Below are 17,828 nucleotides of genomic sequence, written 5' to 3'. Positions count from 1 at the left end.
GAAAAGTCAGACGCAGGACCAGGATAAAAGACAAGTATGACAACCTCATCAATTCTAGGATGGTATGGTCAAAACCGATATGATAAACAGAGGGGAGCTACCTTAGGTTCTCCAATGGAGAAAAGGCGTAACTGTGAAGTTTATTCTGGAAATGGTATATATAATAGAGTTGGAAAGAGACTGAATAAAGAGATTCTGCCACCTGTTTTGTTTGGTCCATGAGCTAAGAATGGTTTTTTACCATTTTTAAACAGTTTCGTGCACATGAAAATTATATGAAACTCCATTTTATATAAAAAATAAAGTTTAACTGGAACACAACCATGCTCATCCATTTATGTATTGTCTATGGTTGGTTTTGTGGTACACTGGCAGAGTTGCAGCAGAATTAAGCAGTTGCAACAGAGACCTTCTGGCCCTCTGCAGAAAAAATTTGCCGACCCCTGGTTTAGAGCTAAATGATGAGAAAAAGCCAGGCATATAAAGATCTAGGTGAAGTAGTGTTCTAGCCTGACAGCAAGTACAAAGGTCCAGAGGCAGCAACAAGCACGGCATGAGTGAAAGACAGAAAAAGGCGAGTGTGGCTCTGCAACAGAGGGAGAATGTAAAGAGATGGTGCTAGAGAAGCAGGCTGACCAGCCATGTGGGCCACAGTGAGGAATTTGGATTTATTCTGGCAGTGGGGAGACAAGACAGGCTTAAGAAAAGGAATAATATGATGTGATTTACACTTGGGATGCATAGTTGCTGCGTGAAAAACAAACTTCAGTGAGGTAAGAACACAAGCAGGGAGATGGGAGAGTACTAGAGTCAAGAGCCTACAATGGGGTTTTGGCAGTAGAGCTGAAGAGAGAAAGTTGGAGTTAGGAAGTATTTTTTTTTTTTTTTTGCTTTACAGACAAAAGTTTGCTCCCAGATTATCACTGGGATATGAACGAAAGAGAAATCAAGGATGACTCTTAAATTCTATGCCTGAGCAAATGGGTAAATGGTGGAGTCATTGAGAAACTGGGAGACAGGTAATGGAAAATATTTGAGGGAGAAAATAAAGGCTTCTGTTCTGGACATGCTAAACGTGAGAATGACATCTAAGTGCTTCAAGTATATCTGCTTCCTTGTCTGTAACGGACAGCAGTGGTTACCTCAGAGTCGTCATGGAGATTAGGTGAGATGATATATGTGAAGTGCTTAGAATAGTGCCTGGCCCACCACAATAAATGTTAGTCCCTCTCATTATTATTATCCAGGTGGAAATGTCATATATGCAATTGGGTATACCAGTCTGGAACTCGAAAGTAGTAGCCAGGGCTAGAGACAAAGATTTAGTAGTTCTCAGCATTTAGGTGAGGCATGAATAAGATCACCTACATCGTATTAGATAAATATGAAGGTTGCCAAAGGTCAACTCCTGGGTGACTCCAACATTCACAGAGTAAGCACAGAAAATTAATAACCAATGAGTACGAAGAAAAGCAGGTGAGTATAGTGTTACAGAATCCAAGAAAAGAGTGTTTGAAGAAGGGAGTGGTCAGCTGATTCAAGTGTTGCCAAAAGGTTTAACAGGATGAAGACTGGGAATTATCTATTCAATCTGACAAGACGGAGGTCCTTGAGGACCTTGATAAGAGCTATTTCAGTGGAGTCATGAGAATAAAAGCCCAACTGGAGTGGCTGAGGAGAGGATGAGAGGTAAGAAAAGTGGAGACAGCAATTACAGACAGCACTTTCAAGGAGTTCTGCTACGAAAGAGCAGAGAATTGGTAGTAGCTAGAGGAGGACGTGGGGTCAAGGGTTTTTTAAAAGGATTATATTAAGGCAGTTTTGTATGTTGACAGGGCCAATCTAGTTGTGAGAAATTGAGGGTGCAGGAAAGGGGATAAACGCAGGAACAACCCTTAGTAGAAGAGAGGGAATGGGATCCAGAGCGTAAGTGGAGAGGTTGGTCTCAGAGAGGAGAGAGGTACTTCTTCGATTGTAGAAGGCAGCAGAAAATGTAGTAGTGCCCTTTTAACAGGAAGAGAAAGCTCTTAAATACCTTGAGAATATTTAAAATATCTTGATTCATATATTACACTTTGGTATAATATAACTGACTCAAGAATCAGTAACTGAAGAAAACTGGCTGACCTGCTCCCAAGGACAATTCTGTTAATATTATTTTTGAGAGCTTCAACCTTTGAATCATCAATTTCCAAACTAGCTTGCAAAGTATTAGAATTAATTTTAGTATTTATAGTAATGCTATATTTTAAGCTGTAGCCACCGGCAATGGTTAAGAGCTTGGCTGCTAACCAAAAGGGCAGCAGTTTGAATCTACCAGCCACTCCTTGGAAACCCTATGGGGCAGTTCTACTCTGTCCTATAGGGTCGCTATGAGTCAGAATCAACTCGACGACATAGGGTTTGGTCTTTTATTTTAAGCTGCACTCAGGGGTTTGGTTTTTCGTTTGGAACTTACTAAAAAGAAATTAGATACTAAGTTCCACGAAGGAAAGGGCTTGTTCTATGCTAAAGCCCCAGCACTTAGTCATCTGCCTGCTGCCTAAAACATGTTCTTTGAAAAATGAATTAGGTTTTCCAATCTCTCTCCATTCCTTACTTTGTAGAGTTCTAGATTTATGAATGTCATTTAGAAGGAAGATGTACCTGAAGAAATGTAGTGGCACCTGTAAATCATTTCCAAAAGTGGAACATAACAACAATGCTGCTGAATTTGTAAGAAGCACAAAGTATCATATACTCGAGCATAGTCAAACACACAGGCATCAACAGGCAAACTTCTTAAGCCAAAATGGGGACCGAAATGAACCACTCAAGAAACTGACGCAGTTCCTGAACTGCCACCATAGTCTCCTGTGAAGAGTGGCAGAGGCAAGGGCAGGGGCTCTGGTTGTTGGTGCATCAAAGAAAACGGTGGTCGTCTGAATGCATAAGAGATAAGAAGAAATTTAAACTGTTTTAAATACAAGCGCCTGATATTGAGAAACGTTGACACAAAAAGGTCACCTAGAACTAGAGTGCAAATACAACAATACGTTGCTCTCTGATAACAACATTTAGGTAAAATTTTCACCCACACAAGAATCAACCCCAGTTTCAAATATTTAATTCAATTCTACCTAGCATCTGTCACCTAAGAAACACAAATGCTACCCATTTTGTAACTAGAGGAAGAGGTAGTACTCCTTATGCCCACTCCATGTCAACAAGAATAAGAACCAAAGATGCTCAAAACAGCTAAGCAAATGAGCCAGGTGAACTCCACCCATCCTGCTTCAGAAAAAAGAGGCAGTCATAAAGTAGCTCATTTGTCTTCTAAAAAAAAAGGCAAAATGAAGGCACTACTTCAGACAGTAAGCTATACAACTCTTGGCAGTGCTCCAAATTACTCTGCAGGATCTTTAAAAAAAAATCAAGAAAAGTGTACTTCCAGACTTCTCAGGTTCCGAGTCTGCAACGGTTTATCTACTTGCTGAAGCAGAAGAAATAAGCCCACTTAAGAGATAAACTGTAGAAATGAAGTTAATCATCACAATCATTGGGTTTATTCTTCTCTGTCTAACAGGAAAGTACCGCAAAATGACTAGATCCATTTGAGTAGGCTGGAAAAACTAAACAAACAAACAAACACCAATATTGTTTTCAGAGATGGTTCTTTTATTATAAGAGGTTGTGGTTCCCCATATACCAACTTAGGCAGTCAACTTTATTTTGAGCTATATCCTCATTCAACTATAAGTTTCTACCATAAGCATTCGGTTTTTCTCTTCCAGCTTGTTGTCCTGATCCTGGTGCAAAAGTCAGGCTGCAAGGCTGCATCTTTCCTTCTGGGAAAATGGGCTGTTGAATGACCAATAGCAACTGGAGTAACTCTGAGGGCTTCACGACTCCCTTCCCTCTAAAGGTAAACAGGGTTATCTTTCCATACAGTCAGTTTTCTGAAGCAGCACAGATGACGAAAAGTAAACATTCCCACTGGCAAAACAACAAAGCTACCAAGTTAGCCAATACAGTTTTGACCCATTAAATTAATTTTAAGAATTATGTTCAAATATACGGGTTGGGAAGTTTTGTGTTCTTACAAAACAGACATTTTGAAAAACCAATCCGTCTCTTCTGACTACCACATCATATTTGGAAGTGTGCCATCACATTCTGAGAAGCCCACATTAGGTGGCATTAATCTTTTTTTTTTTTTTTAAAAAGTCCCTGGTATTTTCTATTACTCCAACACTAGAGTCTTTCAAGTAGAATAAAGAATCATAAGAGAACTACTCTTTGCTTTTATAATCTCTTGCTTTCCAAATTTATACTTTATGACTAGCAATTAAAAGTCATAGGAAAAGCAGTATGCATCTGTTATATTTCCAATTATCAGTGTTGCTCAAATGACACCTAATTTTAGAATTAGGGAGTATAACTGCCCTTCACTTTGCTATACCTTGCAGAATTCCTGCAACAAGCCAGCTTCACCTATGAACGCCAGTAACTTTATGAGACTGTGCAACTGGTTAAGAGCAGACAGTATTTACCATAGGAAGCTTAGGAAATATTCCATATATATAACTAATCTTAAATAGCCTATTATCGATTCACCTTTAAGAAGGAATTCAGAAGTCCTAAAGCATCAACAGCTCAGTCAAGGTTTTGGAGCTAAAAGTTTGTAGGAAAATGGCCTATTGTTAATATCAGCTCTGCCCAGACTTTTGGTAATCTATATGAATAATCCCAATTCACAGTTTTCATTCTGACTGCACAGGAAATGCTTTCTGCAACCCAACATATCTAAAAAGGTTTCATTCTGAGTGATGCAAGCCCTCCACACAGCCTCAAAAGCCAAGGGTCAGAGGCTTCTGTAACACTAATTCACATGAAGCAAATTTAGATTGGAATGGACCACAGGCACTTATTATAATGCATCCATCAAGCAGTGATAACCTTAACAGGGATATTCTGAAGCACATCTGTTTACACTGCAATTGAAAATGGGCATAAAAGCTACAAATACTTGTTTCCTATATTTAGACCACACCTACTATTTTTCCTGGTTTCTCTTATCTCCACTTACTAAATGTTTATTCGCCTACAAAACCACTACAAAATCGTTATTTCATAAAGAGATTTCTCTGGAAGATTACTACTGAAAATTATCTATTGCCATAAATTGACAATTCATATCAAATACTTCCTTAGAGAGCCAACAAGGCCCTAGGACTCCTTGGGGAATACTAAAAAGTACAAGACATGATCCATGCCCTCAAGGAGCTGATAAGAATATATTTATTGATTCACAGATTGGGAAGGCAGTTTGAAAGGTCATTTTATATATCTTTAGGCAGGGCTGTACTTTAAAAATTCATCTCCAGAGAAGATGATAAAATTTATGTTGGTAACCTTTCTTCCATCACTATAATGACAAACTTCATTAGCAATGAATTTTCAGTTTAAATCTATTTTCTCTTATTCTAGTATCAGTGGAACTGGAAAACAGCTGGTTACCATTCCTAATAAGGGATCCATTCACATTTTTTTGAAGAGTTATTAAGTTGCCTCTTAACCTTTCATTCTCCCAACCTTTCCTCACAGGACTGACTTCCAATCATATAATCATCTTTTGAGTCTCCTCAGAACCGTCTCCAAGGTCTCCTCATCCCTTCTAAGTTGAGGAACCTAGAAATGGAAACAACACTCAAGTAAGGGGATGACCGTGCTAAGTATTATCTACATAAAAGATAATACTATCCCATAAGGATACCTCAACATCACTTTTAAAACCCCAGTAATACTCTTACAAAAATGGTCTTTGACAGCTCTTAAGACTTTCCTCTGCCATATTTAAATTCGCACGCTATTTTTTAAAAACTAGTCAAAATGACCCTGGCTAACGGTCTGTACAAGTTCTCCTGGCTCATGTAACATGTCCTTGCAAAGTATCATTAGAAGTTGTATGACATCAAATTTTCCATTTAACATTCACTGACTACCTTCTATATGCAAACTTATCATTGTAAACAATGTAATACATAAATGATGTCTTAGAAATGGTCCCTGTCTTAAGGAACTGACAATCCAACAGGGAAAGGACAAATACATTCAAAACTACTTACAACACATTGTATCTTGGAGTAGGTTCTTTAAGCGTAAGATGTAAAGTACAAGAAAACAGGGAAGAAGAAGTAGAGTTTCAACTAGTAGCAGCATCTGTGAGAGTTTCATGGAAGAGCTGAGATCTGGGGATCTGAGTTGAACCATGGAAGGTGAATAAGCCAGAGGCGGGCCAAGACAGGAAGGACCCTGAGGCAAAGCAGAACCATCAGCAAAGGTAGAGACTGAGGTACACAAAGGCAGTGGAGAACACCTAATAGTTCGATAATCCAATGTGCTTGAAGCACTGAGTGAGTGTGCATTCAGGAGATAAGGTTCAAAATGTAGAAATATAGGTCAGCTAGATTATGAAGGGCTGAAAATTTTAAAGCTTATTTTATACTCAGTGAGAAGCTAAAGGGTTTTAGGAATAAAGTGACATGATCAGATCTGTACTTAAGAAAACCACTGGCAACACTCTGTAGGATGAAAAGGAAAGCAGGGAGACCAGTTAGGAGATTACTGCAATAATGCATGCAAAGGTAGTAGAAATTTAAACAAGGACAGTACAAAACAGAAAAGCAGGGACAGATTAAAGAAACACTACAATAGTATAATGGACAAGACTCAGAAACTGATTGGGTAGAGGTAGGAAGAACAAGGAGTTAAAGATAGCACAGTGCAGAAAACATGAATGAGCTTTCAAATAGATGTACACTTCAATTCCAGCCATATAATTTAAGAAAAATTATTTAACTTGTCTTTGCCTCAGATTCTTCATCTGTAAAAGAAGGTGTCTCTTTCAGTAAAATATACTGAGTATTTTTATTTAAGAGAGGTACCGAAGAATTGTTTTTCCTCCTTAAGTATAATACCTATGCTACTTATTTTTAATCTTTTTTTGACCATTCTTTTTTATGGTTGTTTTTATTTCTCAAGATAAGTTCCGACCCCCAGAATTTACAACCTACAAACTTAGCATTTCTCCTATAATTGGTAATTGCATTGATCTCTTTAGGGCAACACTTATTCTCCCCAAGCTGAAACTTGAGAGTAAATGTCAAATAGTCACCAAGTACAGACTAATGGATCTGAACCTGGAGGCCAAGAACCCTGAAGAGTTTCAGAGTTGTTGCAAGGGATTACCAAATGCTCATATACACAAAAAGATTAGGAACACTAGTTATAGAGACCAAGACTAGTAACCCCAACATAGCTGCCGTGGTCTCATAACTAGGCAACTCATGTATTCCCTGGTATCATACCTGTCTATGTACTCTCTTGTGTTCTTTCTCCTCCCTTTTTTCTTATCTCTAATTACGTTTCAGTTGGACACCAGTGGTACCCAGTGTTAAAGACAGGTGGCTGGCCTTTGTTCAGTTCCACCTAGCTTATTAACAAACTTGGCACCCAGACCAACATCAAGAACACTCTAAAGTCAAGACTGTATCACTTGTGTCTTTTCAATCTCTCCATCCTATCAATAATTACGATGTCCTATGTGCCAGAACAGTGCTAAGGACTTTGCAATTAACTCTCAGGATAATCTCAAGAGGCATTATTACCCATAATTTATTTGTAAATAAATTATGGAGGAGTTAAGAAACTTTTCTAAGGTTACTCAGCCTATAAATGGCAAAGTCAATATTTGAAACTAGGCAGTCTAAATCCAGAACCTACAACCTTAACAGCTTTGATTACTGTGTTATACTGTCTCACACTATTACATATTAGATTATGAGATTTTCCTTCTCTTTTGTAAAGGTATTTATATGTGCAGAAATAAAAAATCCTAGATGGAGAGATTACAAAGGGATTTCCTCATTAATTAAACTCAAAGAGATGTTATCCACATGGTTTTACTGCTTATAGTTAAAGACAGTAATCTAGAGACAATGTTGTATATTCAATCTAAAAATTAGTCAATACTCACGGATGGACAGAAGTTGGAAAAAAAAAACCCACTGCCATCGTGTCGATTCTGACTCAGCAACCCTGGAGGACAGAGTAGAACCGCCCCATAGGGCTTCCAAGGCTGCAAATCTTTACAGAAGCAGACTGCCACATCTTTCTCCAGCAGAGCAGCTGGTGGATTCAAACCGCCAACCTTTCCGTTAGCAGCCAAGCGCTTAACCATTGTGCTACCAGGGTTCCTAGAAGTTGAATAAACCAAAAAAAAAAAAAAAAAAAAACCCAAACCCACTGCCAGTGAGTCAATTCTGACTCATGGCAACCCTATAGGACAGAGCAGAACTGCCCCATAGGGTTTCCAAGGAGTGGTTGGTGGATCTGAACTGCCAATCTTTTGGTTAGCAGCCGAGCTCTTAACTACCAGAGCTCCAGAAGTTGAATGAACAGTCAAGTGTAAATATTTATTTTTATTAACTATTCCTCTAGATGTAGAAATTTATTTATTATTATAGATATTTGCGATTTAGCTTCCCCCTGGTTTTCAGGACTAAGATAGTACAAAGGAGAGCCTAGAGAAAAAATTTCCTCCAAGAGCACTCCTTGCAAGTAATATTACTCTCCTAGTTTGAGACAGAAAGTCAAAACTACTTTGATGCTGTAAAATGAGACTAAAACAATGATGCTTCAGCAAAACATGGATATCTGAGGATGAATCTCTCTAAAACAATTTGAAGGCTAGAAAAGTTCACAGCTCTTAGTGCTGAAAGATCTCAAAAACACCTATCGCCAAAAAGTCTAACAAAACACAAAGCAATAAAATATACAGAAGAAACTCCAACCGCTTAAATAAATGCCAGTGGAATAGATCCCACCCACTGCTATACACAAGGTACTGCTGCAGCAATAATAAAGGTAAGCCAGCTGGGGAAATCCCTTCGGTCTATTTGTCAAATAGAAAAACAACTATTCATTTCAAGGAAAGGGGAATTTTCACACACAGCACAGAAAACTGCCAACTAACTCTTACATTTATACCTTTGTTAACTGGTTCCCGAAAACTAAAACTTATCAAGGTAGTATATTCAACCTCTAAAAAGTAAAACCAGGTTTGGCCTCTAAGAAGTTTTGTACCAATCCTACAAAGGGACTTATACCATCCAAAACAACTATACATCGTAAGATTCTTCTTTCAAATGTCTTAGTCTTTAAAAGCAAACATTTGGCAAAGGCTATAATCTCATGGTTGGCTTCCCCTGGTGTGTAACCTGACAAGGTAAAAAGCTCGATGAAATATTTAATAGTAGTGGTATGGATTTCTCTGGACAGATCAAGAAAAGCTGCTCGTCCTTTTGAAAAACATAAAGAATCATTTTATGGGATGTCATTCCCTCAGTTGGAGTGTCTGTGTATTTCCTCAGGGCTTTCACAGAGACCTTATTGAGAGGGAAAATGAGAAGGGTAACAAAAGGACCCCTTTTCTCTTCCTATTCCCAACATAATCCACCTCAGCCACAGAGCCAGTAGCATCCACACTGTCATAAATGCCAGCAATTAAAGAATTAGGCCATAAAACCACCCACTCAGGTATAAGAGTGCAGGCCTCCAGCTTTATTTAATGCCGTAAAAGATCCTGTACTTCCTTCTTTCAGGCCTTCTTCACATCCAATGAAATGACAATAACAAAAAAAGTAGCACTTTGTCTGCCTGCCTCATATTGATGTGATCAATGAAACCATCTGGGTCCAGGTGAAGGCTTTCAGATTCCTTTTTCTTAATAAAAGACTACACTTCCTCTGGCATGCCACATATCGATGTATTAAAGGACATGCTGCCCTAATATAATGAAAACTAAAGTAAAACTACTTTTTGCAGAAAACTGATTCTAATATTATTCTGAAATTACTCTAGAAGCCCAGCGAATTCCCGAACTGCTCAAGAAATACTGGAGTACATAATAAATAAACAAGTAAACATACAAGAGTATTCTTAATCAGCTCAGCAATTTCTAGAGCCTCCTGGAGTCTTTTCAAATAAAAAAAATTTAGTTAAAATCTCAAAATCAACTTCCATTCAATCTGTTTCAAAATCTGATAGCATTTAGGAAAAATCAATAATTTCACATGATTGTCTTCACAACCTATTAGTCCACAAAAATCATGACTCTGTGATTTATTCCATGGTAAGATTTGATCAAGTTTCATAAACTAGTCTAGATAAGATTCAAGCAAATAATTTTTAACAGTGAACTCTTTAGCACCCTCTCTCCTACTAGTGCCTACAGGGTTAAGAATCTGATTAAAACATAGGAATGTCACACCAGACGCATTAGTAATTTTAACCTTTCTTAATTCCTGAAAATAACATATACAAAGGAAGGTGCCATCCCAGCAATCCCAGAATAAATTCCTCCCCAAGTACTGATAGTCACAAAGCTTCCCCTTTTCCCTAAGGTCTATGCCACTGGGCTCTCTACCTTGGCAGAGGAAGAATGAAAAGAGACAAGATATTCACAAAAGGCCCAACTGAAGGCCTTCAGTTAAGTGCTAAAAGGAACCTGAAGTTTTGTGCCAATGCTAGTGGAATGTGGGCAGGCACAAAGAGATCTTAATTAGGAGACCTACAATTAAAACACAGTGAGCCTCAAAAGGAGAGAGAGGCACCACAGTCCGCTATGCCTCAGAGCAAGCAAAGCACTGTTGCCATCCCCTCTAGCCACAGGGCAAGGAAGGCAATTGGTATAAAGTCTACACAGCAGTGCTCCCGAAGGACAGCTCCTAGGTGAGCAAAAAGATGGGAATTAAGTCAAGATGGGAGTATTTTCCTTCCTCAATTTCCAATCAGGAGATAAATCACTATACTATGAATGATGATCTCCCATAGGAACATGTGCCTTAAAATAAATGGAAGAGAAAGGTGAAGAAGCGTCATATGGTTTTCAGTCATAGGTGAAGAAAAGGTCTGAAGGCTCTGCATTTATGATCCTCAGCACAAAACAAACCTAAGTACGGTACTTCCCTTCAAAACGTATTCACACCTATCTCCTGCAAAGTAGGTACTATCACTTTGGATTTCTAAATATTTGGACGTATTGGATATTTTTCTCACTTTTTAAAAGCTTAGACACCTAAAGGAATATACCACCTAGACTGAAAATAATTTCCCCTTTGAATAGTCAGGAATCCGTAGTGTTGAAAACACGAAACAAATTCGGCCGAACAGGAGGGCCTCTAAACACCAGGATAACGCCCGGGGGTCTACAGGCTTTCACAGCTGTGTTGAAAACTCTTCATTTTTCTTATAAATGAAAGTGGTCAACTTCGGCAAAGAACTCTTCCCATACGGTATGCCCTTATGTTCTGTCAACGCAATAAAAACTTTCCCGCCAAGTTGAAATTTCTCTTCCTAATAATAATCCCAGAAACCCTGGTGGTATAGTGGTTAAGTGCTACGGCCGCTAACCAAAGGGTCGGCAGTTCAAATCCACCAGGCGCTCCTTGGAAACTCTATGGGGCAGTTCTACCCTGTCCTACAGGGTCGCTATGAGTCGAAATGACTCGACAGCACTGGGTTTGGTTTGATTTTTGGAATAATAATGCCTTAAGCGGGCAACTACACAATCTTATGTTAAAAACTACCAAGTAGACTCGCTGACTCTGACTCTTTAAATAAACTCAGAATGAGAAATTCTGACCTAACCAAAACCCACAGGGTTTCCAAGGAGCAGCTGGTAGATTCGAACTGCCGACCTCTTGGTTAGTAGCCTGAGCTCTTACCCACTGCGCCACCAGGGCTCCAACAATGATCCCAGTTAAATGGGCAAATGTACAATCTTAAATTAAAAACCACCAAACAGACTCGCTTACTCTGACTCTTTAAAAAAGCTCAGAATAAGAAATTCTGATCCAACCAAAATATTAATATAATAGAAATGAATCAGAATACTGAAGCAGAAAAGATTCATGAACTATTTAGCCCAAGCTTTTCATTTCACAGATCAGAAATCGAAGATTAAAAGTGAATTGCCCAAAGTCACAGCCTGGTCAGTGACAGAAATGAGAGCCCATGTCCACTGACTTCACTCCAAGCCTCCTTCCACTCCACTTGTGCTCTCTGCTTTATTTTCCTTCTGCCAAGCTTAGATTTAGCTATGAAGGAAATGAAGAAGCCACTCCCGCTCTTGATGTTCACTGGTTCCTGCCCAGTGAACATCAAAAAAGAAAAGTCACACACAATTTCCAACTACCTTTCGGCTGTAGGGCCACCATCTTTTCTAAACACAACCCAAAAGCCTTAGTCCACCTCAACTGAACTGCAATTTCAAATGAAAAGAAACAAAAAATACATATCAATACTGTAATTCCGTTTCAATTTATAACTAATTAAAGTATCCCATGTTATGATCAGGGTGGAAATTCTGCTTTTTATATTTTGTGTAGGTGGTAGGGAAGTTAACCGAATTATGAAATTAATAAAGAATAGCTGCTGGTAAATTATATCTGAAGTTTATATTAAACCAAACTCGCTGCTGTGGAGTTGATTCGGATTAATAGTGACCCTATAAGACAGGGTAGAACTGCCCCATAGGGTTTCCAAGGAGTGCATGGTGGATTTGAACTGCCGATCTTTTGGTTAGCAGCCATACGCTTAACCACTGCGCTACCAGGGCTCCGAGGTTTATATTAGAACAGTCCAGATTGTAGTCAACAGAGAGGATGCACTAATAATGCTTATTTAGATGACAAAGTATAATAGTGTGAACATTACCTGAGACAATCCTCAGAAAGGTGGGACACTGAAACTATGGAACAGAGAGGAATAAGAAGGCAAAAAACAGATCTCTGTGATTTCTTGCAGTGCTCTATAAAATAAAACTTTTATTCCCTAATTGTGATACAGAAAGCCCAAATAGAAGACCCGCAACACCTAACCCGTTAAACCCGTTGCCATAGAGTCAATTCCAACTCACAGCGACCCTATAGGACAGAGCAGAACTGCCCCATAGAGTTTCCACAGAGCGCCTGGTGGATTCGAACTGCTGACTTTTGGTTAGCAGCCGTAGCACTTAACCACTACACCACCAGGGTTTCCCTGCAAGACCTAGGTATACCCATTCTCACAGAATTTTGTCACGAAGAACTCTTACATGTAGTTGTTACCCAGAGAGATATTCAATACAAGGGAACTTAGGGACATGTGGCGGTAAAGTACAAGTCTCCTATGGTTAAAGGAGTTGACAGAGAAAGTGATTTGGAGGCTCTGTCACCTTTCAACCACCTTTACTAGTTCCATAAATATTACTTAGGTTAGACAGAGTTATAGTCATTATTCACTTAAAGCCAAGCAGAAATTAAAGAGGCTAGAATCATTTTGGGTCATATAACCATGTCTTCATGAATCTAGACAAGACTTTGCACAGAACTGTGAGAGAGTTCTAAGAGACAATCTTTAGAATTCTATGTCAGCCCAGGGTGAACCCTAAACTTCCCTTCTGGAACGTTATCACTGATTTGTAATACTATGTAACATATGCTTGGTTCCTACAGAAAAGTTACCAGTTCTGAGGATATAATCACTATGGTTTAGTACTTAAGCACTAATTAACCCATACCACCAACCCATACTAGCCTGCCTCCACATAAACTACCACATAAAAAGTTCGCCAATGGAACAACAGCTCACTCAATCCCAATTCTGAAAAAAATAACTGAAGTTTTAACGTTAAGGAGTCAACCACTCTTCTCATGATGAAATAACAACTCTTCAGGCAAAAGTTTTAAAGAAAAAAAAATCCTTATTAATATGACCTTATTTGACATAACTGCAATTCCTTGATATGCTTTATACTACATACTACTGTTAAGCAAAATAAAACAGTTTACAATCACCTCATAACGCCAGTGGATAAGAAAATGTTAGCACCTGATTAACATGATCAAGGTGGCTTGTCAGAGATCAGCAGATAACGTATTCTGGTGCCCAGGCATTAGGTCCCTGAATCCAGGTGGCTCTCTTTCTAACCAGTCTCTTGAAAGGCTATGATTGCAAGCTGTCAGCATAACACTTTCTTTTGAATATGTGATAACAACATTTGGAATGTGGATACTTGGTCCTTCAATACAAAATACAGAAGCATGCTAAACATGAAGCAATGCTTCTTAGATCCCCTTAAAATGGGCTACCTTCTCCTAATACTTTCTTATACTCCAAATATACATGAGGCTAAAATTCTACATATAACCAGGTAAGTCTCAATTTTGAAAATAAGCAGGTAAATGAAATGTCAGCAAGTCTTTTTTTTTTTTTTTTGCTGCTGTATCTTTTTAAAAAAGCAAAATCAACTCACATTTAAGCACCAACTCCATGCAAGTAACCTGAACGGTTCAGTCTTTTTGTCATGTATGTGGCCTTTGGTTCTCCAACTACATGGGATCTGTGTTGTTAGCTTAAAAAATACAGAATTGGCCTTTCAAAAAAAAAATAATAATCTACAGCAACCAATAACTAGTCTCAAACAACCCTGCTGACTGCAGCTGCCTCCTGAAGGCTGGGAAAGGCGGTGGAGATAGAGCAGAGAGAGGCAGGGAAAGGGGCCGGCGCAGCTAGCTACACAGCAAGGAACACGCCCCCGTCATGTCCTCCTAGCTCTGTCAGAAGGCGGGTTGTTGTCAGTCTCCTGATCAGGCTGCCTTAGGAACGCTTTAAAAAAAGGAGGCAGGAAGACTAACAACCAAAAAATGCCCGCTCCTTGAAATGTCCCTGGGGTCTCCTCCCTCTCCTTCTTCCCAAGATCCTTCAGTAAATATAAAGGGGTGCAGGGCACAAGAGGGAACAAGGGATTTTGCCCAGGATATTCTGTGAGCACCAACGGCAGAGCACGCAGGAAACGGCTGGTTGTTATCTTTCCCTTTCTGTTTCAATCAAGAGCACTCCAGAGCAGCAACCCCCTACCCCCCTTTGCTTCAGCCCCTAGCAGCTGCTCTTCCTTCTCCTAGCATCCCCCATCCCACTCTCCCCCCTCCTCTACAATTCAAACTCCCCCTTCTGCACCCAATGGAAAACAAATGCACCAGGAGACTGACTGAACCTGAACTCAACTTCTCTTCCCAGGGCAACTTTCCTTTTTGTCAGAGGAGGTTGAATAATGCTTATCAGACCATCCCCATTCTTGCCCCAGTACTAATGGGAAGAAAGCTCTCGGCCCTTCATCCACCTTGGGTCCCCTTATAAGAACCAGAGAGCTAACCCCAACTTCTCTAAGGAACAACTTTGCTTCATAACCCTCCTGTTTCTCCCAACCAAAAGCAACCACCACCACGCTAAAGTAAAACTGTCCCTTATCTAGTCTCCTCGCCCCAGCCCTGCTTTCCCCACCCCTTCCAAGCCCCAGGATTGGCCTAGGAAAAGGTGGATCAATAATGAAATGACGGAGAAAAGGAGAAGGCGGGAGGCAGCTAGGGTTGGAGACTGCGTGCTCTCAAGCGCAGTGGGTGGGGTAGGAGAGCAGCTGCTTCCCCTGGGAGGATGCAGCCCAAGTCCCCCCACAGACACCTCCCCTCGCAGGGGCCCCCTTGCCCTAAGCTGGAGGGAAAGCCTGCCCCTCTCCAGGGGGAGTAATGGAAAGCTGCTCTTCCCTGAGCCTGGGGGACAGTGGGCTATTTTCTCCTCAAAGATGTCACTAATCCTTCATTCTAAAGGAGGGAAAGGGTGGAGTGAAGGTAGAGTAATTCCCTGCCACCGACAGGCTAGAAGCTGTAGTCCTGGAAGGGGGGGGGGGGACAGACCGCTGTGCGAGATCACCGTTATCTTCAGAGGAAAAGGGGTGAGGGAAGCAAGGTGGAGGGGAAAGGAGATTTTTCGGGGGAGGGGGGAGGCGGGGGGGGCGAGAGGAGGCTCTATCTGCACCGGGTAGGGGTGGAGGTGAAGGAAGGGGGAGTGGCTGGCAATGCAGGGACCTGGCCCAGGGACGGGGCGAGGGTTTATTAGGTTTTCCGAAGCGAGGTGCTGGAAGGGACACAGGTCTCCAAGGGCTAGAAGAACGTGGCCCTGGATGAGGACATCACCCGAGAGATGCCGGAGAGGAAAACTGCCCTAGGAGTGAAACATCTGCCCAGAGAGGGAGGAGGGGATGTGGCGGGATCAGGTCTCCAGGAGGGAGGGAGGGCGGAATCTTGCTCGGATGAGGTAATCTGTGAAAGGGAGGAGGGGTTCAGTCCCGGGATGGGAAACCCCAGCGAGGGGGTCTGTGCCAAGGGATTTGGGGAAGGGGCAGGGGAAGGAGGGAGAAAGAGAAATACCCCTAGCCAGATGGGTCCGAACCCCGGGGTGGGGGCGCCTGGGGGTCTGCACCCACGTATGGGGGTCCCAAGATGGGAGGGCCATTTGCCCCGGGTCAAGGACCCCAGGAAGAACCCCAAATTGGGATGCTCCACAATCTTGGATGGGGGAGGGGGTGCTCCACAGAGGGTCGAGACCCCGGACCCGGGGGTTCCTCGCCCCCTTACCTCTCCGCTGCCGCCTCCCCCGCCGCTCTCCCCAAACACGGCCCGGAACCGGCGCAGGTTGGTGCCGATGGCGGCCGAGACCTGCAGCGCCGCGTCGAAGCCCGGGCCCACCCGGAGCAGGGCCGGCCCGGAGGAGGCTGAGGACGATGACGAAGACGAAGACGAGGAGGACGAAGAGGCTGCTGAGGCGGCGGCCGCTCCCCCTGGAACCCCGGCCCCGCTGCTTCCCGCCGCCGCCGCCGCCGCCGCCACAGCCGGGGGGGAGGGGGGCGCCCCGGGGCCGCCACCGCCGACCGGGGGCCCGGGGGGAAGCAGCAGAGCCGGGACGCGTTGCCGCGGGGCGCCCCCTAGGCCCCGGCGCCCCCCACCGCCGCCGCCCCCGGTGGTCCCGGGTCGGGCGGGGAAGCGCCACCGACAGCTGTGCGCCATGTTCGCCCCGTGAAGTGAAGCAGCGAGAGGGAGAAGCGACAACACAGGGGGGCGGGGAGGCGGAGGGGGGGCAGAGGGCCCCGGAACCTGCCTAACCCGCTCGGCGCCGCCCGGCCGCCCGCACCCTGCCGGCCGCTATACACAGCTCCGGGCCGCGCCCGGCGGCCCCGCAATCTGTATACGGGGCTCGGGCCCACGTTTCCGCCGCCCGGACGCTGCCGCTCCATCCAGAGTCCGGGGCCGCCTCCTCCTGCCCTCCCGCCCGCCCCGCAACCTGTATAACTGCATGCCCCGCCCTCCGGGAGCGGCATTGCTAGGGAAAAGGGGGGGGAGGAAGCCCAGGAGCCCGGAGCGGAGCGCGGGTTCCGGGGAGAGGGGGAGGGGGCGAGGGCTCGCGGGACGAGGGAGGCCGCCGGGCTCCCTCTGCCTCCAGCCTCGGGAGCCGGGGGGCGATTACACACGTTCCCGGGATGCACTGGGAATCGAACTGCCCGGGAGAGCAGCTTCCAGTGTAACGCGGCTGCTGGGTCGGGAGCAGTGAGCCTTTTCTTATCCGCCTCGGGGCACGTATACGAGATGCGTTACCCCTAATTTATCGCTTCTAGAATAAAAGAGCCCTTACTGTATTGGGTTTATTGGGCTACATTGCAAAACAGAAGCGTTGACCAGTTTGATATATGCCAAATAGGCCCTCAACACGCTTAAAAAAGAAGAGCCCCTCCCATTTTCACTGGACCTGTCTCCAAAATGCACAAACGGGGTGGCAGGTCTCCCGCCACTTCCTCGCCCTACTATGCACTACACCTGAGGAGCCTCTAGCTTTCGTGTCATTCTGCAAAGAGCAGAGCTGTGTTTCCCCAGCCCGGGTATTGGGGACACAGCGTGCTCTGCTAATGACGCGGG

General features: G+C 43.0%; 1 protein-coding gene across 8 annotated transcripts in view; it reads right to left on the bottom strand.

Moving 5' to 3' along the window:
- Positions 1 to 17,056, bottom strand: part of KMT2A (lysine methyltransferase 2A) — a 75,062-nt gene extending 58,006 nt beyond the window's left edge. For 3 of the 8 annotated variants that reach the window (XM_049856435.1, XM_049856436.1, XM_049856439.1), the window contains exon 1: positions 16,497 to 17,055. In XM_049856435.1, coding sequence (XP_049712392.1) covers positions 16,497 to 16,925 — 429 coding nt within the window. In that variant the 5' untranslated portion in view covers positions 16,926 to 17,055. Of the gene's footprint in view, positions 1 to 14,338; positions 14,438 to 16,496 lie in introns of all 8 variants that reach the window. The other 5 variants (XM_049856432.1, XM_049856438.1, XM_049856434.1 and 2 more) reach the window with 3 other exon arrangements.
- Positions 17,057 to 17,828: the final 772 nt, after the last annotated feature.

This window comes from Elephas maximus, chromosome 17 (genome assembly GCF_024166365.1).
Source record: "Elephas maximus indicus isolate mEleMax1 chromosome 17, mEleMax1 primary haplotype, whole genome shotgun sequence".
NCBI classification, from domain to species: Eukaryota; Metazoa; Chordata; class Mammalia; order Proboscidea; family Elephantidae; genus Elephas; species Elephas maximus.
The sequence above is the reverse complement of the archived record's forward strand: the minus strand, read 5'-3'. Positions and strand labels throughout refer to the sequence as shown.